Below are 22,958 nucleotides of genomic sequence, written 5' to 3'. Positions count from 1 at the left end.
GAGGAGAGACCTTACGCTGTAATGGTCGCCCTCCGGCCCATCCTTTGCTGGTGGCTGTGCTGCACTCCCTGCCAGCCCTTCCGCTTAACTAACGAAACAGCCTAACGGCACAAGGCAACTGCAGATGAAGTTAAGTCTCCCAATGGGCACGTTGTGCTTAATTGTTCCCATTTGTCACCGTCCTACCTTTGCACAGTGCTGGGATATGGGTTTCTAAATCAGCCTCGGGTTCTCTTTTTGCTCTGGTGGACAGGCACATAGCAAATGCTCTGATGCAAAAACATTTTCCTGCAGTGGCATGCAACGCCTTTCTTCATTTGTCTTCAGGCTATTAGGAGGGAAAGTAGCTGGGTTCGTTTCCTTCAGACGAGCTGTTTGGTAAAGCGATGTAAATCTAAAGTGAACAAGACGGCAAGGGCTGCACAGGGACAGAGGCTTTAAGAACATCTCCACCATCCTCTGGGTGTTCAAGCATGTCCTTGACTGGGGGAGACTGCACTGCCCAGTGCTGGCCTTGCCCTTCTGCCACCGTGTCCCACTCCGCGCCCGCTCTCCATCAGAATGCGCCGGAGCGCAGGGCTGGGGCTCCACGGAGGCATGGCGGGATGGGACGGCTGCTCAGCCGGTGGCCTGTCCAGCAGCAGCCCTGGCTCCAGGGGGGACAGGCGTGTACCTGCCTTGCTCAGCAGGTGCCCCCTCTGTGTTGTGCAGGGTTGGCAGCCACAGCCCCCTCCCTTGGCTGGGGGGTGCCCAGGGGAGCTGCTGCCATCTGGGCAGGAAGGAGCCTTGGCAAGGGGCAAGTCAAGCCCTTGGGAACGTTCTGCTGCTGCCTCTTACGGCCCCGGTGCCCGAGTGCTGACAAACAGTGGCAAGGTTTAGGGACGTCTTTCAAAGCCTGATACTGATGTTTTGTGACAATTAATCTTGCTATTTATATCAGTATAATTAGCTATGTTATTAATATTATCAAGGCGCCACAGTGCTAATTATATGTCTGCTTAACATGTGCTATCAGTGCTGTTTAAAATCCAATGTAATTCTGCTTGACATTATCCCTACCATTAGTGTTATTTGTTGTGTGCTGCGGAAGATAATTTGATGCTTCTAATTGCTGCGATACCCATTAGGCAAACTGTCCCCACTCAACCAAGCTTTTGAGAATGATGCCACCAAGTGGTGCAGCTTTCCTAGGGACATTTCCCTGTGCCGTCTTCCCCATTTTGGGGATCCCCTGCCCGTCAGGCTCTCCCTTGGAAGGAAGGGAACCCTTGGAAAATCCTGCCACCAAAAATCAAGTAAGTAGATCTTTGCTCTGGGGTCTGTAGGAGCTCCTCTGGTCTTTTGTGTCCCCTTCTCCCCCTGCCAAGAGCTTGAGTATTTCAAATTGGCAGAGAAATACAGCTGAAATGTAGGAAACCTGACTTTAAGGAAACTTTTCCATCTTCTGTCCTACAGCACTGTCTACCAGCAGCACAGGGATTTTCTTTCTCTCCTGTCACGCAGCTGGCAGTTGCGTTTGATGGCCAGGCTGTATGAAGCAAAGACAATCCTCCCAACACCGGTTCTTTCCTTAGGGGCACTGGCAAGGCAGAGTGGGCACTGGGAAGCTGGTGAGGGTTCCCGCTTGCTCCCGTCATGCCTTCCATCAGAGGGGTTTGTCACCACCTGCCATTTTTAAAGATCCTCTCCCACTGCTAAAAATAGGGGTTTGCAACTCTAAATATGGAGAAAGGTGCCTATACATCTATTTTGGGACCAAAGTAATGGTCTAAATATGCGGGTAGGTTTCTAGCCTGTCCCTGCTGTGGCTTCTCTGGTGCTGATGTGCTGTGGGAGTGATGCCCAGCTGCAGTGGGCACAGGTGCTTGAGGTCCCTGCAAGTGCTCGTTGCAAGACTCTGAACTTTCTAATCCTTTTCCTTGCCCTGTGCACGTCTCCTGTGGCTTTACCTCTTTGGAAGCCGCGTGCCAGGAGGGCTCCTGGGGAAAGCCAGGGCTTTCTCTCCCCTGCAAGCAGACACCCTCATCTGGATGATGGTGACCTGAACGCCAGGTCCCACAAGCATCTCTGTCCAGCCCATCCATGCTGCCCACCCGTCTGACTCCCAGAGAAGGTTTTAAACTGGGATAAATCCTTCAGTATAGGGGCAGGTATAGAGATGCATTTTTTCACACCTGCTGTTCATGCCTCGGCCTGCTCTCCTCCCTCATCTGCAAACTCCCCTTACTTCTGCTGCAGAGACAGGGGGAAGGAAAAAAAAAAAGGCTGTTGAGTGTGCGCAAGAGTTGGAGCAATGGGGAATTAAAAACCATCTGCTTGAGCGTTTGATCATCTTGTTTGATCCTCAGAGCTGGGAGCTGAGTTTTTTAGGGCACACTGAGAGAGGGAAGGCACCAAACAGTAGGCTCTGTATTTTGTTATCATTCATTTGCTGCCCTCTCGGTGGCACCTCTCTAGCAGGAGACCCTGAAAGAGGGAGCAGGCGTGAGAGTGAAAGGTTCTAAGAACAGGGGGCAGGAGCAGTTTGGGGCTGGAGGAGCAAATACTTAAACAGCATTGGGGATGTCTCTCCTGCCCTGTGCTGGGATGGGCTCTGACCTGTTGCGAGTGGGTGCCGGGAGGGTGGTCCCTTGGGCCAGTCATTCTGGTGCTTCTGACTGCTCAGCTTGGAGATGCTGAGCCCTGGTCATCATCGGTGGGATGTGCCCCAGGGGGGGTGGGATGGGTGCTGCGGCCCCACAGCAGGCAGCTCCTGCCCCCCTGCAGCTGTATGACAGCACTTCGCTAGCTACAGTGTCTGGGATGGGCTCTGCTGTGGGCAGAGGTTTTCGGGGAGCCGTTTTGGGTTAGATCCCCCTCTGCCTCCCGCCTGGAGGGAGCTGTGTGCGTGGCCTGGGGATTGAAGCTCTGAGCCTGCTGGGCTTTCCTCATTGCTCAGCCCCTCCCCACCACTGGGTTGAGGCTGAGGTGCGATGGGGGACCCCAACCAAGCCACCAGTGTTCCCTTTGGCCTGCCTGGCAGCAGGGGGCTGGGGCAGAGGAGGGTGGGCAGCACATGTGGTGCCAGGGCTGCCTCTGCTCTGTGGTCCTGTGAGAGAATGACATCTGGGCGCTTCTCTGGGGTCTTCTTCCCCTAGTGCAGGCAGGGAGGTTTCCTTCCTGTTGGGTTTCTCTTTGAGCTCTTCCCCTCAGCATGAACCTGCCCTGTCCTTGGTCGTGGGCACCAAGTGCTAATGACCCTTCCCAGTGCTGTCCTCCTCCTAAGCCCTCATTGCCTGTCTCCAGTGTTCGCTCCCTTCGGGCACGGACCCACCTGGTGCTCGGTACAGCTCTGCCTGGGTCAGACCCTAGCTGCACTCGGGTCCTGGACAGAGGAACTGGCAGAAACAAACCACAGGGAGAAGAGTTGAGTGCCTGTGCTGTGGTGGGTAGAAGTGCCGTGGCAATGAAGACCATAAAAGCCACCAGTGCAAGGAGGATGAGAGACAAAGTAAGTGCACAAAGTAGGACTAACAGGCAGGCCAGAGGATGAGCTGCTTGCAGGTATAATTTATGTGTTTTATTAGCAATTAATATTTTAGATTAAAATCACATTCTGCAGTGTTTTGGCTTAGTAAAGCTAAACTCTGGGTCGTGGTCATAACACAAGTCAAGCTCCCCTTGAATTGATTTCTCCCCTGTCATTTGTCATTGACTTCTGATGCTGTATCTTTCTCATCTCTGCAGAATTCAATACATTTTCTGCAATAATTTGTGATGCAGGAGCTTTAGCTTCACTTTCAAGCTAATTTTGTATTTGTAATTCAAAACATATCTCTCCGGTGTTTCGGTGTGAATTCTACTTCTAATTCTTTTTATGCATTTCACATTCAGTTTTGGAGCAGCTGAATCTAAATATTGATATGCAGACCAGGCAGCGAGGAGAAGTGGGTATAACAGGTATCTTCCTTGCAATTTTTCATTACTTTTTGCTTGAATTTTGCTAATATGGTTTGGGAGGTGTGATAGAAATTGAATGAAGTAATTAGTGAATCTTTGATAAAATGGTTATCTATCTGGGGAAAGTCACAAAGGGTCCTTTTTATTGTTGAATGGAAACCAGATGTTCCTTGCAAATGTATGAACCTTCCATGAATTTATCTCTAGCACTTTTCCTAAACTTTCTGGTGAGTGCTCGTTGAATTTCATCTCTTCATTTCTGCAACAGAAGCTTGATTGTGTATTAAGTGCAAATACAAACTTGTGTGAATTATGTGCCAAATTCCATATTTCTTTTTTGCAGTCTCAGATTGGGTGTTTAAGCTCTTCAGGTGATGTCATTAATTTGGAAAGGCTGTCAGACCTTTCGAAACTCAAGCCATGCATCGAGCCTTGTCTTGCAAATGGCCCGTGGGGTGATTTCTAGCTCCTTAGGATGCATCACACAGTCACTTCAGCTATCAGACTGTGTTTAAAATGCTGAAAAGAGCTGATAGAGTCCGCTGTGATTTCATATACTTACTTATTGCAACTTTTACTGAGGAAGGAATTGCAGGCACTGTGCTGTTTAATATTCAGTCATGAAAATGAAATAGGTATACTAATAATGCTTCTTCCCATATAACTGTATTCTCCAATTTTGAGAGAGTAAATGCAGGTGAGCTTTTGACTAATGAAGCTTTCTTGGTTATGAATCACATTGAGAGTGTCAGAAGATGAGGCGTGAAGGGTGTCTTCAGTCACAGCAGCTCAGGATATGACAGGCAAAGCATTTGACCCTTTTGGTAGAACCCAAATGGTTCATGGGCACTGAAACACTCCTGGGGGATCTTCCAGCGAGAGGGCTGAGCCCAGGGCAGGACTGCAAGGGAGGGCAGAGGGAGGGTGGAAAACCTCATAGGAGTGAGTAGCCTGAGGGGTGGAGCTGGGTGTCTGTCTGATCTGGAGCTTCAGTTCTCCAAGGGTTTTAAAAAGTTCTTTATTTCTCACAATACTGCTGCTCTAACAACCCATACCACTCCTTTCTTTTTTTGTTTGTTTGTCAAGGGCACATTTTTTTCCCCTGTTACTCATAATTCACATTAGGACTTCCTGCATCTTCTCCATTAAAACTTCCATGTCTTCGGTGATGGTTGTGCCTTTCATGAAGGCTGTTTTCCATCTGCTCTGTTACAAATTTGGATGTTGTAGGAACAGGTTCCTGAGGGATGCTGAGCCCAGGCCTTTTGCATTGTCCTGCCCACACCTGCAGCCCACCCAAGCCATTGGGGTCCCACTTCACTGACTGCATTTGTGCCTTTGTAGACTTCCCACAGCTCCTCCTTAGATCTTCCCCACATGTTGTTCTTCCTCATAGTCAAAATTCATTTTAGTGATTTGTGTTTGAGGATATTTGTGGTCTGTATTTTTTTCCTTGGGGAACTTAAATGGCAAAAATATTTGTTGATGCTCTTAGTTAGTTTGTCCTCTTTGGGCTTTAATAATTGATCCCAAACATTATCAGTGATGCTTAGTCTCCTGCTATTCTGATGCTCCCAAGGAGCCTCAGATCAGTATTTGTCAGGCTTTTTTTTTCTGGAAATCTCACCTCTGCGTGATATTCTCACATACCCGTAGGAATATTCTTAAGGGCTTTTCATATCCATACCATTATCTGCAGCAAGAGTAGTTAACATAATTGCACTACCTACCATTAGTGAGCCCATGAAGACTCATGTTTGCTGGAGTTGATCTCCACCCACCTTCCCCTTCCCCTTCCCCAGCAGCTTCTAAGGACAACTTTTATGTTGTTCTTTGTCTTTGTGCCATGTATTTATATAAATCCTTCAAAGCATGCGTCTTCTATTCCACCAGTTGATTCTTCCATGAGGCTATACATATTTATGGGAAGGAGGCTGTGTCGTCTACCTTTTCTACTCTGAAAGGAGTTTTGTTCACTTTCGGCTTCAAAGCCAATGGTAATAGGGTACCGCTACCTGCCATCCTCCTCCTATTTCATGTCTGACAGTCCTTCCTCAGCTGTAAAACAGAGTGGCTTTGCAGGGTGTATTTTGTCATGGTCTGATCTGTTGTTGAGCTGCATTGCTGTTAGCTTTGTCCTCCAGTTATTCCTTTGCCTTTCTGAATGGGGTCCTCCAGATGCTCAGCATGTTCTTCATGTCTGAGGTTGTTAATCTGCTTTATAGGCTGTGATTTGTTGCAAGTCCTTTGAAGTCTCTGCCTTCCAAGGGTTGGTTGTGTGTAACTTCTGCCTAACCTTGATCCAAGTGTCAGGTGGGTTTCTGCCCCGTCCAGCTCGTGAGATGCTGCTGGTGTAGCTCTCTGGGCATGGGGCCATGGAAGCCTTCCACCTCACAGGGGTCTTGTGGACCCTTGGAGATCTGGCAGGCCCTGCAAAGCAGGATTTGTTGACCTCCGGTGTCTTTAAAGTGCTGAGTATCCCAAGGAGCAATCTGCACTGCTGCCAGCACACAAATGCTGCAGCCGTGTCTCCGGGAGGTGAAAGAAGCTTGTTCCCTTGCAGCCTCCAGAGAGTGATCAAGAAAAATCCTCAGGCTGTTGCTTTTCTGGTTAAATGAAGCTGGTTTTCTAGCAAGCTGTCAAATTTGTCATCTTATCACCTGCATGAGAGGGCAGGGAAGGGGACGGATGCTTGCTGGGGTGCCATGGCCACACGCTTCAGCACCTGGAGGTCAGGGAGAGCGGGAATGGAGAAGGCACATAGTAAATCACTTGATTTTGAAGGTTCCCACCTTTTTGCTATAAAGCATTTTGCAGGGGTGTTTTCCTAATTGTGACTTGTTAAGGAGAAAAACTTTGAGATTATGTTCTGTTTTCCTAATTTTTAATCATTCTGAGTGGGTTTGTTCTTCCCAGGCTGGAATCTCATGTGTGGATATGCTTGCATCCAAGCCAGTCCATTGGATGTCCTGTCTCATCAGTGGAGAGAGGTGCTTCTGAGACACTCCTTTTTGATGTCTCACATTGGGAGATTGGTCTTCGGTTAATGATTTCTGCTTCCGACCATTACAGACTTGGGAAGCCCAAACACTTTGTTCAGCTGTAGAGTTTATGCTATAACTGCCCAAGTCCAGTGAGTTTGTTCCCACCCTTCCCTCCTCTCAGAATGGGTCCAAATTAAAATAAAATTTCCATTTCAGTCTATGGAAAACATTTGGTTTGGCCAAACCTTCTCCTACACCCTTGTCTCAAGCACATTGACCCAGTGCGCCATTGCAGGGAGAGCATTCAGCATTGTTGCCTAGGCTGCTTGCGCTTTCTGCCACGGTGACATGAAAGGACAATAAACTCAGTGAGCCCCGATGAAAACAAAGAGCTGCAGGAAGCCTTAAAAACGTTTCAAAGTCCCCAGTGTTCATCCGGGTCTGATAACACCTCCCTGAGCTACAAACAGGCGCTTGGCTGGAGCTTGGGGTGCTTTTCTGAAGATACGTGCAGGGGTGAGGTGGCTGGTGGGAACCAGCACTGGGCAGCCACGCTGTGCCCTGGCAGCTGCTCTGGTGGGATGCTCAGGTCCGGGGTCACTTGTGCAGCATGGAGGAAGAAACCTTGAAAGGACCGAAGGCTGAAGATTTCAGGCTGAAGGAGCAGGTGGACAAACACAGTGTCTTCTTTCTTTTCTTGGCCTCTCTCCTCAATTTTCATGGTTTCCTAACTGTGGCAGAATGAAACAGAGTAGTTATTAGTGGCTTATTTTTCTGACAGACAGGATTTCTCAGTGAAGCAGGGATGCAGGTGATGCTCAGTTCCCGTGGGGATGGCAGAGCTGCTTCCAGAGTTTCTCCCGAGATGAGCCCTGGGGATTTCTGGGGCTGGCGTGGGTGGACCATGCCTGCGGAGGGGCTGCTGGGGCTGCTGCCAGTTCCAACTCCTTTAGCACACCATAATCCATCCCTGTGCGTGGGCTCAGAGGTGGGGAGGATGGGGAGGTTGGTTCCCCAGCAGCCCTTCCACCCCTTGGGGTGCACAGCTGCTGGTGGTACCTACAGCGGAGCATTGGAAAATGACCTCTCTAGACCTCCTGGTGCTGATTTGCCACAAACTAGGAATGACTTGCCATTCTGGAAATTCCAGGAAAATTCCTGGACAAAGGCATTGCTTGGAGCAGTGGAAATCTTTTCCTTCCGCTGTCTTTTTAAAGGAATAAATAAAAGCAGTGGAAGATACACAAATAAGCTCAGGACTCACTTTAGTTTGGGAATTTTTAGATCAAATGTAACAAAGTTAATAAGATGTCTGAAAATCACATTCTTTTAAGCTGAAAAGCACGCAGCCTGAACCGTCGAGTGAAGTCTTGGAGTATTTAAATAGGACAGCTCAAACAAGCAGATAGTGGTTAGATGGCTTCAGGAATAAAATCCGTCTTGTCACAGTTGGGATGAATTTAATAAAATATTTAAACAATTTTCAACACTGCTGCAACGACACAGAAAACTGTGATAATATCCAATAGTAGAAGAATTACTTTGAAAAGATTAAAGGATGTAAGCACTGAAGGACCTAAATAAGCCGTATGCATTTGTGCTGTGTTTTTGCAGAAGTGTTTGCTGAGGGAGCTCTGTAGTGCCTCGTTAGCTCCTTTTTGTGGCTGGATGATTTTAGGCTGGAAGGTGAGGGAAGCAGGGATATGGTCCAACCTTGAACGTGACCTGATCTCTGGGACCTTGCTGGGCACAGGGATGGAGCCCCTGGGGCTCCAGGCTCATCTCTGTGGTCAGGGTCAGCCCAAAAGTGGATCAGAGAGGCTTCTGTAGGTGCTGGGACCAACCTGACTGCACCAGAGCCAAGGTCTCCATGTTCCTCTGGCTGCACGGGTGGGTTTTTCATCCCACTCCACATTAGCGGGATGCGGGGATGCTCCTGGGAGTGCACCCACATACTGCTGTGCTGTGCTGGCAGTGTGGCTCTTCTGTGGGTGATGTGCATGGCAGGGTGGCTTGGTGTTGCTCCAGGCTTCGTGTACAGCCTGGTCCCCAGGTTTGTCTCTTTGCCACTCACCGGCAAATCAAAGCTTTTTGGCATCACCAGTAACTTGTTCTTCTGATTTCTTGATTTATTTGTAACTTGTTAATGTTTTGGAGCTCTGCCACATTGCTGAGTTGGAGTGGCCAGAAAGGAACCCCATCTTGGTGGAGGCCAGCCCTCCACCATGGCAGCATCCTGGCAGGACCATCCTGACATCCAGAGAAGCAAATGCTCCAGGGTGGCTCCACTGCCCTGTTCAGCTGTAAACCTCAGGCACAAGCCACTCCCGAGCATCACTTCTGGTGAGTGTAGGGGGAACTGGGTGACAGCACAGATGCAGTCAGCTACCTTTGGGTGGATGAACGCCGCTGTGCATCCTCTGCCCATCTTACCGTCAAGCCAGCACGTCTCAGAGGGCTGACTGTGGAAGCAGGTTACTGTTAGCGTGTGCTTCTCAGGCCGTCTGATCTCCAGTACTGCCTGCAGTCTCCCTGGCTGGCAGGCGGCAGTTACCCCCGCCACCTCCTTGGCAACCAGTTGGCAACGAGGGAGAGATACTGTGGTACTCCCGCATCGGTCAGGCAGCCCTGTGCTTCTGCGTGTGCCTTTTGGCACCTGGAGGATCTGGGGTCTTGGATGTGAGCTGCCAGATGCCCCAGCCCCTCTGTAGCCTGGAAGTGGCTGTCATGTAAGATCTGTTGCAAGATGCCTCTGTCAGTGATGAAGGACACAGAAGAGCGACCACCCAAAAAGCTGCTGTGCTGTGCCCTGCACTGACTTGTCACTGGGGTGAAGGAGACTGGCCTCTGCTGGAAGTGTATTGGGTGGAAGTGTGAGAGCTGAGCTGTCCTTTGGGCAGCTCCTGGTCTTCTCCTCCAGCTCCCAGGAGAAGGCACGCAGCCCGGGAGCTGCAGACTGCCCACAGCGCTGGAGAGCGTGCTGTGCCTCGGCAGGCTGGCCCTCCGTGCACTGTGCTCGCACGGACTTACTGCTAGAGCCCTTGCACCTCGTGGTGGCTTAGGGAGAAGGTTTGGTCACCCCGTAACAGGGAAGGGTGTCAGCTGGCTTGTTCTTGTCCTTTTCCTCATTTTACCCAGGAAAACAGGTCAATGTTTCTTGCCAGGGAACAGCTTGTTCCTTGGGAGATGTGTTTGTGTGGATGAGCTCCAGCAGCAAGAGGTTATCCATCACCAGCGAGCCATTCCTCTTCTCTCTGCGGTGAGGAGGAATACTCATGCCAAGAACTTGCAGGTGCAAGGGCTCTTACAGGATCTTTGCATTAAGGAATATTTTCAGAAGCAGAGCCCCTGTTTCTGTTACGTAGTGCAGGGAAAGAAAGAGCAAACAGGGGAAATGTGGAGTCCTAGAGGTGCACACTAAGCAGCCAGACAGCAAAACTTGCCAAAATGATGGTTCAGACCGAGTCTGCAACTAATCAGCAGCTTTGGCAAAATGACAACATTAAACTATTTCATGTGATTCTTTCCCCCCCTTGGAACTGTGTGGGATAGCTTTGATTTATAGGAGAATTAGTGTGCTCTCCCCACCCCGTTCCTCAGGTTGCCTTTCTGTAGGAGCAGAAACATTTTGTTGTGTTCTGGGGAAACGAGGCCAAAGAGCAGGTTTCTGGGAGGAGGTGAGCGTGACCCTGGGTTGCTGCCATTGACAGGCAGCAAGTTTTACCCATGGACATTTTCTTCCTCTCGTTTCTTAGCTGAGAAACCAGATGTACCTTAAGAAGACAAAAAGCTCGGTGTGTGTATGTGTGTGTTGGTAGATGTTGAAATTGCCGCTGTAGTTGAAGATGTGCTTCAGTTGTTTTCCCGTGGTACGTGAGCATGTGCCATGGGGATGCAGCGATGCTCAGGAGTGGTCCCAGACCTGGCAGCAGTAAAACCATGCAGAGATCTGGCCATTTGCCACATTTGGAGGGCTGAGAGGAGTGCATTGGGCTTCAGAAAGATGTGCCAGTGCAAGTACACAGCTGGATGTTTGTGGGAGGTGCTGTCCTCCTTGGTAGACAAGGACTGTCACTGGCAGAGGGCAGAGAGGGCCCTGACCAAGCTGCTGCACCCTGGGGGAAAGGTGCAGGAAATGCTTTGGAGCCTGCAAACCTTTGTAGCACGATATCCTGGGTCACGTCAGTGTTAAGGTCTCTTTTCCAGGAGCTTCCAGCCCCAAGAGCTGTGGAAGGCCGCAGCGATGCTGCCAATGGATGTGTCCGGGCTGTTGTGGGGAGATGGGTGGGGAGGGCATGCAGTGCGGGAGGGGCCACCTGGGGAAGGGAGAGAGGAGGTCAGGGGCCAGAGGAGGGAAACTGGCTCATGTGTTTGCGTGCCTGTCCCCTGCCCCAAGCACGACTCCTTTACACCTCATTACAGTGTCTCCGGGGCAGGTCCCAAGGGGAGAACCCAGAGGCCAGGGTTGTGCTGGCTGTTACCCCATGCAGGGATCCGCAGCCCTGGGTTGCCTCACTGGCGTGGCAGACATGGGTGCTGCAGCCCTGCCAGGTTGGTATCACTCACCCAGGTTGCCAGGCTGCAGGGTTTGATTAAACAAAGGCAAGGGAAGCGCTCCTTCAGTTTATGGAAGGTCTTTCACCATGAGCAGGTGCCCCTTGGCAGCTCCAGCTGGCATCGGGGACAAGTGCTGGCTGTCCCTAGCATCCTCCCAAAAAGCCAAAGCCTTGCGCAGCACCAGCCCCACGTCTGGCATGGGCCCCTCTGTCATGCAGCGTGGCTTTGCCAGGAGGACAAGATGTGCTTGCAGAAGCGGGTGGTGGTACAAATCTTGGAAGAGGTGAGCAGCTTCGCAGGGCAGCGGCTGCAGGACATGGCTTTCCCTGCAAGGTGTAAAGCTATCATGGCACTGGAGCTGCTTCAGCAGCACTGACGAGCATCGTCATACAAAGCTGACAGTGATACCAACCTGGGTGAGTGAAAATATGACATGTCCTTTCATTTTAAGTGCCTCCTTGCTCCAGCCGTGCAGGATTTTCCAGCTGCCTCAGTGGTCATGAACCACATCTGTGTAAATCGAACAGGCTTGCTATAGCTCTCCTTGCGAGCAATGCCGGCGCAATTTCCCTCCTCCCTCTCCTCCTGCCAGAGTTCAGAGCTCATTTGAAGCTGCGGGAGGAGAGGAATTTCCTGAGAATGATAAACAAGCCATTCTCATTGCCATGTCTTTGCTGCTGCAGAGGAGGCTTACCGACTCCCCTACCTCGGAGCCCCTAACTGTGGTGTCGTTAGTGGCCATGGGCTAGTGACAGGGCAGCAGGAGCACCTGGGCAGAGCGTGAGGAGAAACTCTTGCTGCTCCTCCTGCTTTCCTCCAGTCCCTGCCTGGAGGAGCTTTGTCTGTCGTCACCAGTATTTCTCCCATATCCTTCCTACGAGGGAGGGACAGCGTGGCTGACACATGCCGCTTTTTGAGTAAGCGCATCTGAGGCAGGAACCTCTTGCTCTGCTCAGCACCTCCCCTGGGCTGCAGACCCTTCCCACCCCTGCGGCCACTGGCATGAGGCTCGGGGCAGGTTGCAGGGGGCCACAGGTCTCCAACTTGGCCAACCTTTTGATGTTGCTGCTCTTCAGCTCGGTCAGGCATGTGACCACGTGCCTGCCTGCGTGTGCTGGGCAGGGAGCGCTTCCCTTCCTGCCGCTGGGGTGAGGGAATTTGGGCTCCAATGAAGACTTTTACCTTGATGTGTAGCCAGGCCCTGGGGGAGCTGCTGAGAAAATCACCTGCAGCACCGACGTCCAGAGAGTAAAACCCACAACAATTACGTGAAGGGTAAAAAAACCACCTTACTGTCTCCTTAGGTGATGGGTTTGGAGAAGCCTGGCTGCCTCCCCTTGGAGGAAATGCGTTTCTCATTTAGAGGGAGCCTGACAAGAGGACACCTGGCAGCCTTTCTTTGGGAAGCGAGGGCTTGAGATCGGGGCAGGAGCATCCTGGGGAGGGGGGTCCCTGCCAGCACAGGCTTCTGCCCCCACGTGCCCCCGGCATGGCCTGGGCAGCACCGGCATGAGCTGGCGGAGGGTTGCCCCTTGGCTTGCAGGCTCCGACGGGCTGCGCTTGGCTTACAGCTAACTGGGACGTCTCCTGTTTCAGAGGCATCGGGCCATTTGATCACCCACTGGGCACTTTCTCCAGCCAGCATCTAGATGACTGTTCCCTGTCCCTCCTTCAGCCACAGGCTTGCACCCTCCGTGGTGAGAAGGTCTAGGTGTTACAAGCCAGTGGCCAAAGCAGCAGCGCTTGTCAGATACTGCTGAAATAAACCTGTATCACAATGGGTGACAGAGCTGCCTGCAGGAGCCGGGTGCTGCCTCCTCACCTGCCGTGCCGCTGGAGTCCGGCTGCGCTCGGCCGTGCCTGCGCAGGGGCTTCGGAAACCTGTCGGGGAAAGGAGTGAAGCCCAAACCCTCATGGCCTTGGGGGTCCATGTGGTGTTTTCTCATCCTCAGCAGTGATCAGGAGCCCCACGGATGCACCAATGGAGGAAGCCATGCATGAGTGGCGGTGGGAAGGAGGAGTAAATAACGTGTTGCTGCTTTGGTGGTTGGGCAGATTTTTACACAGGGTTGTCTGCTCTCATTAGGCTGGTTTAGGAACATGCGGTAATGAAACGCTAGAGCTGCTGGGAACCTGCTGTGCCTGTAATGGTGTCCCATGGGGGGGTGGGGGTCTGGCAAAGCCTAGCCAGCTTGGGGAGGTGTTGCATTACAGACCCAGCGTGCTTCGTTATCTCTTGTGGGGCAGGATGGAAGAGGAGTTTGCTCCCTGTAATCAGATGAGTGCCAGCAATGCTGGTCAGCTCAGTGCAAAAGAAGATGCTCAAAAAGGGCCAGTAAAATGCAAATCCAGTATGTGCTCATTAGGCGGTGGCCCAACAAACAGCTGTGAATTTTACATTCAGTTAGCCCTGTTTACTTGGGGTTTTTCTTCTTTTATTTTTCTCTCATAAATTTAAATCCCCAAGGAACCACTAGGTACAGTATGTGCTAGTGCAGTCCACATTGAAACGCCGCATGGAGGAGCACGTGTCTGTGGTCCTACCTGTCCTCCCTCTGCTCCCACATCCCCGCTCAGCCCAGCAAGGCTGCAGCTCCGGGCCCATTCCTTCCCCGCCTTTGTCTCCTTGCACACTGGAGCACGGCCACCGCAGTGGTGGATTTTCCCCATCGGAGCAGGATCCAGCCCCAGGTCTTGCTGGGCTGAGGTAACTGTGCTCACTGTGCATGGGGTGAAGAGTGTGGGCGTGGGACCCCCCAGGACTCCAAGGCTGCTCCGGAGCCACTTTGAAGCCAGTGGGAAGGTGAGCGTAGAAAGAGCTGGGCAGGGTTTAGCCCTGATGAACAGGTTCAGAGCTGCTCTTAATTGCTCTGAGTGGGCAGGGGACGTAGAGGGGGATGTTACAAGTTGTCTTTGCAGTGCCCTGAGTCACACCCTCGGGTGTATCCTCGCCTGTTGGTGACATGCTTCCCCTCGGCCCCTGTCCCCCTCTGTGTGGGTGGCTGGCTGGGGGGTGACTGCCCGCGCCCCTTTGCCCAGCTCGGGGCTCCTGCTGTAGAGCCTCTGCAGCACAATAAGAAACACTGTCAGAACGTCACCGTAACAAATCATTTGATTTTCTAGGTCAGCTCTGCTGGTTAGGGTGATACCAGGCACCAAAAGCTGGCAGTTTATTTCAGCTTTTACTCAGTATGTTTTGCTCCAAAGCGACTTAAAATGCATTAGTGTCACAAGGCGGGAGCGGCGCGGGAGCCGCTTGGCAGCTCAAGTCGTGTCTTCCTGTCACTTGCCCTATTGTCTGGGGAAATGCTTTTAGCAAAGGCAGGCAGCTGACTTGCTTATCATATTTAGCTCTGGATTTATTTTTTTGATTTTTTTTTTTTTCCTGGGGGATGAAAATTGATTATAAACATTGTCTCAGAGGGATGTGTCGCTGCCAGGGTTGACGGTGGTAACGGGTGGGTGAGTGGGCCCCATCCTCAGTGCTCTTGCTGCCCAGCGGGAGGGGAGATGGAGCGGGAGCACCTGCCGGCGTGGGAGCAGACCTGCCGTGGCTGTGGTGAAGAGCCAGCTCTGTGCTGCGCTCGCCAATTCATGGGTTTTCGGTTTGGCAGTGTGGAGGCAGCTGTCGTTAGGGGAGCTGGGAGGATGCTGCACAGCCACCCCGTCACCCTCCCTCCCCAAAATAACCTCAGAGGGAGGCAAACCAGGTCAGGACTGGTGCTGCTGGGAGCTGGCCGTGGCTGGCCCACGCCAGCTGCCGCTTCTGGGAAGCCACACTGGTGTTCCCAAGCCAGGCTGAATCAGTGCCCCTCATCCCTGCAAAGGCAGGGGTGCCTGGGGCAGAAGCTCAGTGCAAAGCAGCGTTTTGGTCAGGGGCAGGACATCCAGTGTTGTAGCTGCAGGATGCCATCAAGGACTTTAGCTGTGGTTTTAAAATCTGACCAGCTCCTGCAGGAGTGATCATGGCAGGCTCCAGATACCCTGGGCAACGTACTGGTGGCATCTGGCTTTCCTGTGCTGCTCCAGATTGGGGAGAGGACACCCAGAAGCAGTCCTGCCCCATGCTGGGAGACCTCACAGCGCGTCCTCAGCTGCAGAGGGCTTGGCTGTGCATCCCCAGCCTGGCAGAAATCCCACACAGTGGCCGCAGGTGCCCTTCCCCTGCCTGCATCATGCTAGTGGAGGTGGTGAGTGGGGGGGAGGCATCCAGGGACCCGTGTTGGTGCCGCTTTGCAGCCTCAGTGGTTGGGGCTGGCATGCGGGGAAGCATTCTGCAGCCAGTTTGACTTCTGTGCGTGTGTGCATGCACATGTGTTTGCGATGGGCACATGGTTTGTGTTTGCGGTATGTGGAGGGAGCAGAGCAGGGACACGCGTCCTTTATTGAAAGCAATTATAAAGGAACAAGAGCAATGAAATAAGCCCTGAGTAAATCACTGAAAGTGAGCGCTCTCCAGTTTGGGCTGCCTTTGCATGAAGATAAATGTGGAAGGCTGGTCCTGGAATAAGGCAGAGCCAAATGACAGCCTCCTGTGCTGCTCGCCCATCCAAGCAGCTCTGGGGCTGGTTGCAAGTGAGTGTCAGCACACACCAGCAGCAGCAACCAGTAGCCTTTGCACTCCCGTGCCTAAAGCTTCCCCCAGTTCCCCCAGCTATAGGACACGTCAGGTCCTCCCATCCCATGCCCAGGGGTTCCCACTGGGGGAGAGGACTGGAGGCTTGCGTGGCTCAAAGCGCATGGGACTCGGAGCCCCATCATGTAGCAGCTCCGGCCACTCCGGCCACCAGGTCTGTGCGATGCTTCCGAGTGGGGACCCCTTCCCCTGCCAGCCTACTTGGGGCCCAAAGGCTGCTCTGCTCCTGTCTCCCAGTGGCCAGCTGTGTTTCCCAGTGTGGACCAGCTTCCAGATGGATGGGTGCAGTGGGGACCTGCCATGGAGCACGGCTCCCAGCAGCGCAGGGAGTGCAGGATGCAATCCTGCCAGGACAGGCAGGGTCATGTTTGGCAAAGCACAGAGGACCAAAAGGAAGCCTAATATTTATAATTCCTAAAGTTGTCTTGAACCCTGAACCTTGATGCTATTTACAAACAGGAATAGAGAAATCCGTATTTAGATCAACTGCTTGTTTGATATTTGGAGAAAAAGGAAAATCAAGTTGCTGCTCATCATGCACACAACTAGATAAAATAACAACATCAGTGCTTGCACATCAGTACCATGTTATTCAGCTCCTTCAGTTGGGGGCCAAGTGTATTTATTTTGCAGCTGGTCACCTGTGGGCAAATGGGGTGCAGCTGCTGAGCTGCTTTGTCAAAGCTGCCAGAGCAGGTTTGGTCCTGGCAGGGTGCGCTGCAAACCGTACAGCCGCAGCTGGCTCGGGCTGGGAAGGGCTTGGCTGCTTTCCCAGGGTGGCCTGTGCACTCTCCCTCTCTGGCCCTGCCATCCCCGGGCAAACGGGTTTCCATCGCCTGGGTGGCCCAGCCCCTTCATCTCCCTGAGCACCAATGACTTTTGCTGAAGGACATGGTGATGTTTCTTATCTCTTTTTCTCACTTCTCTTCCCAGCTGTAGAGATATCAATGATGCTGTATTTCAGGCCAGAAGGTGAATGTTTGGGGAAATATGAGCGTGTTATAATGCAATTAAAAAACACCCCTACAATTGCTGTAATTTATATACTACCTACAAAATATCCAGCTGGTGTAATGAAAGCTTCTAGTATATTTTATTTGTTTCAGCAAATCAAACAGAAGGAAATGGTTCCATCTGCATTTTCATGCGCTGCACAAGGGTTTGCAGCCCTCCAAAACCAGGGAGCAGCAAGAGCGGGTGCTTGCTGCTGGAGCCAGTTAACACCGGTAGCATCAGCATCATGGCAGTGTCAGCCTGGGCTTGGCGAAGGGGTGGAGGCTCAGGGGCAGGTGTCGTGTGTGTTTATGGATGGGGGAGGAGTGATGCTGTCCCCTGGAAAACTTGGGATGCTGCAAATGTGTTTTGGACTTGTGTGCTTCAAAGTGTGTATCTCGAGCTCATCTCCCCTCCCTCTCCTCCCTGCCCTCCATCAACAGCCCTGGAACATTAAAGCAGATCGGTTGCAATTTCAAAGCTGCAACTTCAGTGCCATCGAGCTGGTGATGAGGAAGACAATTAGCAAGTTAAATGTTCAGTGCTTTAGTCAAATTATGTTTAATAATAGTGAGCTACAAGGGAAGAGGGTGGCAGGAACTGTTAGCAGCTGGCTGTTTCATTGTCGATACAACGTTGTTGTGCAAAGCACTTTCCACTTAATGCAGGCACCCTGGGTTTTATTTCATTTTTTCAGTCCTGTTTCTGTGTTCTGCTTACCCGCCGATGGCTAGCAATTTTCAGGATTGCAAACAAGCTCAGAGTATTTTAGGAGCCAGTGGTTTTTCAGGAATGAATGCTTTGCCTGTGCTTCAAGACTATGATTCAAGTTCTCTTGGCTAACTAGCCCCCAAATTATCTGTGCGTGCAGAGAAGAGCCGTGTTTATGGGTCTGCCGGAGTCTTGATGAAAGCCTTGGACTGCAGTTTCTAGCCAAGGATGAATAAAACACCACAGGGATCCTCTTCCAGCCCTGAAGTTTAAAATATTAATATGATATCATTTTCCCAACAAGCGTTGCAACAGGTAGTGCGCACTTAGTTATAAAATATTTCCTCTTAGTGGAACCACATATTTTAATGGAAATGCAGTGTCACTGAAATTATTGATCTCCAAAAATATACGAGTCCACTGTGTGTCCACAGGTATCGAAATCTTTTCAAACGGGCTCTTTCTCCATGCTCTGCTGGATCCCGTTGTGCGCCATGAATATTGCAGCCTATGGGCACCAAAGCAGGTGATCACAGCCTGGGCAGTGATCCACTGGCAGCGATCCACTCCCAGGAGCAAAAGGCAGCGGAGCTGGGAAGGGAATCGCAGGCAGCTTGCGGCGGGGACCACAGCCTTCTCCCAGGGCTGTTTGTCTCCAGTACCAGCAGAGGATGAGGAGGGGAGAGCAGGGATGGAAAACAGCAGTTCGTTTGGAGCAGGCAGGCTTCCAGGCTGGCCATCAAGGCAGAATAGCTCTTCATACTCTTATAAAAAGGTGGGACCTGGTGGGAGGGAACGACTGGGCTCAGCCGGGTTTTGGCAGAGCTGGGCAGCCTGGCGGGAGCTGGGGAGGGGGTTGCCCTGCTGCCGGTGCAGGGCAAGCTGTGCCATGGCTCTGCTGGGCTGCCACGTTGGCCTCTCCACCTGTACCTCTTGCTCCGGCAGAGATGGTTTGCAAGGGAGGGAAGTCACTCTACTCTGATGGTTCGACAGGCTCTTGTTTGGCTTCCTTACCTTGTGCAAAACAAAACTGATGACAAAAATAGCCATGCTGGCTTCTTTCCTGGTAGAAATGTGGGGAGCATCACACTTAGTGTCTCCTGCCTTGTCAGAGGGTTCAGCAGCAGCTAGTGGTTTGAGAACATTTTTGAGAAACTTAGATATTCCTGATGTTTTTCTGGCTACCTGTAAAGTTTTCCAGGGAATAAAGGAGAAACAGCTTTGCGACAGGAACACAGCCCACCCCGGCTTCTCAAACCATCTCCAAAGGGGCAGATGCCCATGCTGTCACCTCCAGCTGGTGACATCCTCAGGGCCACCACAGTGCCGAGCCCAGTGGCTCCCCCCTCTCAGGCCAAGCCCTCACACAACTCACCCGTGTGGGCAGGAGCTTCCAAGTAACTCAGGAGCCTTTGCCCAAAGTTATTGAAGTTGTCGCTCCCTCAGGCACCATGTTGGGTGGCAAATGGTCTTGGTTGCTAACAGGGGGCAGGGGACAGTCCTCTGACTTTACTGATCTTTTTGTTTTCTCTCTTTCTCCTTCCCCATTTCTGGACTCACAGCAAACCTTGGAGACGAATCTCACTAACCTGGTTAAACGCAACAGCGAACTGGAAAACCAGATGGCCAAGCTGATCCAGATCTGCCAGCAAGTGGAGGTTGGTGAGAGCAATCAGAGGAGCAGGGTAGTCATGGGGAAGGTGCACTGGGAAGCTCCTGGCTTGAGTGGCGGGGTGCGTGGGTTGCTCCTGTGTCCTCTCCCTGGGGGCTGCCCTGGGAACAGAGATCAGTGTGTGGTGGGAAGCATTGCTGACGCCGAGGGGCTGAAGGGAGGCTGGATTCATTCAGAAAGCTTAGTCCCAGGTGGTGGAGGACACGGGGATGGTTCCCCGGGGTCTGAAGGAGAGGGTGGCATGACTGGGAGATGCTGGGAAGAGACACAGGCTGCTGGGCTGGCTCAGGAAGGGAGGACCTGCTGCCTGCTCTATGCACAGAGGACAGCAGGTGCTTTTGCTCAAAGCCCGGGTGACACCGAGCGTGCAAACACAGCTGGGCTCCTAGGGAGGGGCAGCAGAGTCGTGCCTCTCGTAGCTGCCTCCTGCACTTGGTGTGGCATTGCCGGCGGCTCCCGTTCCCTTTAGTGCACAGGTGGGACACGCTGGGGACGAGTGTTGCAAAACTTCGTCTGCAGCTGGAAGGCATTAGTGAGAGTTTGCTTTGGATACTCAGCGTGCTATAGCCTGCACCTTGCCTTCAAAGGCTGGGGCATCTCCAGCTGCGCTCCCAGCAACAACAAATCCTTTTGACTGTGATGCCTCGTGCTTCAAATTCCCTGTGAAACTCTGAGCTAGTTACACCTCCTTTCTCTTGTCTGGGGGTGCTGTTGAAGTAAACTAGTTAGCATTTGCAGAGCACTTGAATATCAAAGTGACAAGCGACCCGGGAAGGCCCAGAAGGCAGCACAGGTTGTGCCTGCAGAGCAGTGTCGGCGCAGCGTGCCGCAGCCAGGGCTGCCCGTGGAGCAGGGCCAGCTGGCCTCGTGGCCAGCTCCAGAAGGGACTTGTGGTCACTTAACAGCAGATTGTATCAAAACCACATCCCCAGGCAGGTGTGGAAGCTGTGGCAGGGGTCCTTCTCATCTCCAGGGTGCTTGTACTGTATTAATTGTATTTTTACTATTTCGTTTTGGGAAGAAGAGGCTGGGTTGAGCAGAAGTCCTCTCCACAGCGTGATGGAGAGGAGGGAAGCAATGGGTGTCTGCAGGTGCTGCTAAGGAAGCAATATAAAATCTCCATAGCTGCTTCCAAGCATTTAATATTGGGGTGTGCTCTCACCTCGGATGTGTTTTGGGTGTAGCAGCTCCCCATCCTGGGACTGAAGCCAAGCAGCTTGAGTCAGCCTGCAGGTCAGAGGGGGATAAAGGCACAGGCAGTGATGCTGGGAACATCTGGGTGCAGGGCTGAGGCAGGTGCTTTCTGCTGCTTTCTGGGACACAGGGCTGTCATTCCCAGCACTGATGCTTCTGGGGGCTGCCGCATCCACCGGTGAGCTGGGGCTGTGCCATGTTTGCAGGCAAGCCTTCCGTGCTGCGGAGGGTGTGCCTACAGCTTCCACGGGCTTGGGTGCAAGCTGGGGCTGCTAGTGAGGGCCCCTCTGTCCAGGGGAATAAAGGGGTGCTGGGGTGATTTGGGGACCCAAAGCAATGCTGATGAGGCTCAGCCTGCTGGTGAAATCAAGACTCATTTGAGTCTCTCTTTCCTCCTAAGCACTTTGGCATAGCCTTACTTTTCCTATTAACGTGAGAGTGTTTTCCCGATCTTTGCTGTATAAAGAGGACTTCCAGGCATTGCCTCCAGCTGCTGTATTCCCATTTTGCTGTGTAATTAGCTGCTAGCTGGGGCAGAAACCCTGGGAGAGCCTCTCTCATCCTGCTCTTCCCTGAGCCACCCAGGCACTCCATGATGTGAATGTGGAAACAGAGGGTGCCAGCCAAGGAAGACTGAAAGGGATCAGCCCCCATGGGTGTCTGTCTCAAGATGCATTGTGGCAATGGCTGTCCCACCCAGCCCTGAATGTGCGATGGAGATGCTGCCTCTTTCCCAGCATCTGGCATCTCATGCTCCTCCATACTGGCAAGCTCTTACCAAGTCCAACTTGAAACTTCCCTGCTGCAGTTTCAGCCTGTAACTCTGCCGTGTTCTGTCCGCTGTGGACACCGAAGGAAAGTTATTTTGCTCATCCCTCCAGCAGCCTGTAGCATACTTGCAGACAGCCCATTCTCCCTTGTCTTTTTTTGGGGGGCTGAGATAATTTCAGTATTAGTTTGGGGATTTTTTTCCCAGGTTTCTTCACAGCACAGTCCTTGGTTTCTCTGCAGTCCAGACTGTCCCCCTTTTGTCCACACTTCCTTGGAGATGCAGTGCTCTGAACCGGTGCAGTTCCCCAGCCAAGGCAATACTCTGCTCTCCTTCCAGTGCTCTGAGGAGAGAAGAAAGGGTTATTTTGGTTGTCTCCAGGCTATATTTCCATTTCTGTATCCCAGGGCAGTGGCTGCTGTTTTCACACCTGTGTCTCCCATGTAATTTTTGAGCCATCCCACCTCAGACTGTCTCTGCAGGCTGCTGCCTGGCTGCCATTCCTCAGGACAGCGAGATGCCCTGCGCTCATCCTCGCTGAACCTCACCCTGCTCCCTCAAGCTATTTTCCTCACCTTTCTTGTGCATTCTCGGTTCAGGGCCAGCCTCACCCTGTGGCAGTGTAGGCAGTGACTTGTCCCCAGCCCCTTGATGTAGTCAGGGATGTCTCTATCCTTGCCATGACAGCAGCTTCCCTGCACGGCTGATCCAAACCTTTCTGCTGGATTGCAGCGGGTGGTTGTCTTCTCTGCTTTCCTTCCCCCTCCCAGGCACATGCACTCTGCCTCCCTGCATCCTTGCTGCGATTGCAATCTCTCCTGCCTGAGCTCTGTAACAGAATGGCAACATTCAGGCTTAAGCCAGCAGCAAGTAGGAAAGGCTTTGTAGAGGGGATTACAGAAAGCATCGGAGGAAGAGGGGAGATCACCTTTAATCCTGTTGAAGAAAGGGACTCTGCTGACCTTGCTGCTTTGACCACTCGATCTATAAAAGTCTTTGTGTTCCCAGTGTGCAATCAGGCATCTTTTGTTTGCATCGCCAAGGGAAGTGTTTGTGCGAGCTGTGTGCGGGGATTGTGCCAGCAGACTGACGCTGCCTCTTGGCTGCAGCTCCGGAGTCAGGAGTTCATAAGCGATGCGCTCCTGTGGAAAACATTCTAGAGGAAGAACGCGGTTAATACCTTACTGTTGTTTCAAAGTGCACATACCAATTAATAGCAAATTAATTTGCAGCTTCGTTTACTGAAGTGATACATGGAGAGAAGCTGTTGCAATTAGTTTCTTCTTAATGGGCTATTGATTTCTTTGGTTGCTAAATTAAGCAGCGATTCCTTGAACCCGCACCTTTCCGGAGAGTAAAAACAGGCTGCTGCAGGGATCACTGACGTAGATGTGGGGGGAGTTTGCCAGTGCCTGAGCAAGCATGACCGGCCCTTGCTGGGGGATGCAAGCCATGCGGCTTCCCACAGGACTCTCCTGAGCTGCCTCGTGGGGATGCTGCGTG

At 52.1% G+C, this 22,958-nt stretch overlaps 1 protein-coding gene and 1 long non-coding RNA gene across 3 annotated transcripts in view; one reads left to right on the top strand and one right to left on the bottom strand.

Annotated features, from left to right (window-relative positions):
• Positions 1-22,958, top strand: part of MID2 (midline 2) — a 114,106-nt gene that overhangs the window by 58,152 nt on the left and 32,996 nt on the right. Inside the window, exon 3 of the mRNA XM_055818183.1 lies at positions 19,383-19,478. Coding sequence (XP_055674158.1) covers positions 19,383-19,478 — 96 coding nt within the window. The remainder of the gene's footprint in view (positions 1-19,382; positions 19,479-22,958) is intronic.
• Positions 17,515-19,522, bottom strand: LOC129785579 (uncharacterized). 2 transcript variants are annotated; one of them, XR_008749700.1, is made up of 3 exons: positions 19,196-19,364; positions 18,835-19,005; positions 17,515-18,082 (listed from the first exon to the last, which is right to left on the bottom strand). It is a non-coding gene; the product is annotated as an uncharacterized LOC129785579 (long non-coding RNA). The 2 variants fall into 2 exon arrangements; XR_008749699.1 differs by lacking the exon at positions 19,196-19,364 and adding an exon at positions 19,410-19,522 and having other exon boundaries at positions 17,649-18,082.

Source organism: Falco peregrinus, chromosome 13, assembly GCF_023634155.1.
Source record: "Falco peregrinus isolate bFalPer1 chromosome 13, bFalPer1.pri, whole genome shotgun sequence".
Taxonomy (NCBI): Eukaryota; Metazoa; Chordata; class Aves; order Falconiformes; family Falconidae; genus Falco; species Falco peregrinus.
The sequence above is the reverse complement of the archived record's forward strand: the minus strand, read 5'-3'. Positions and strand labels throughout refer to the sequence as shown.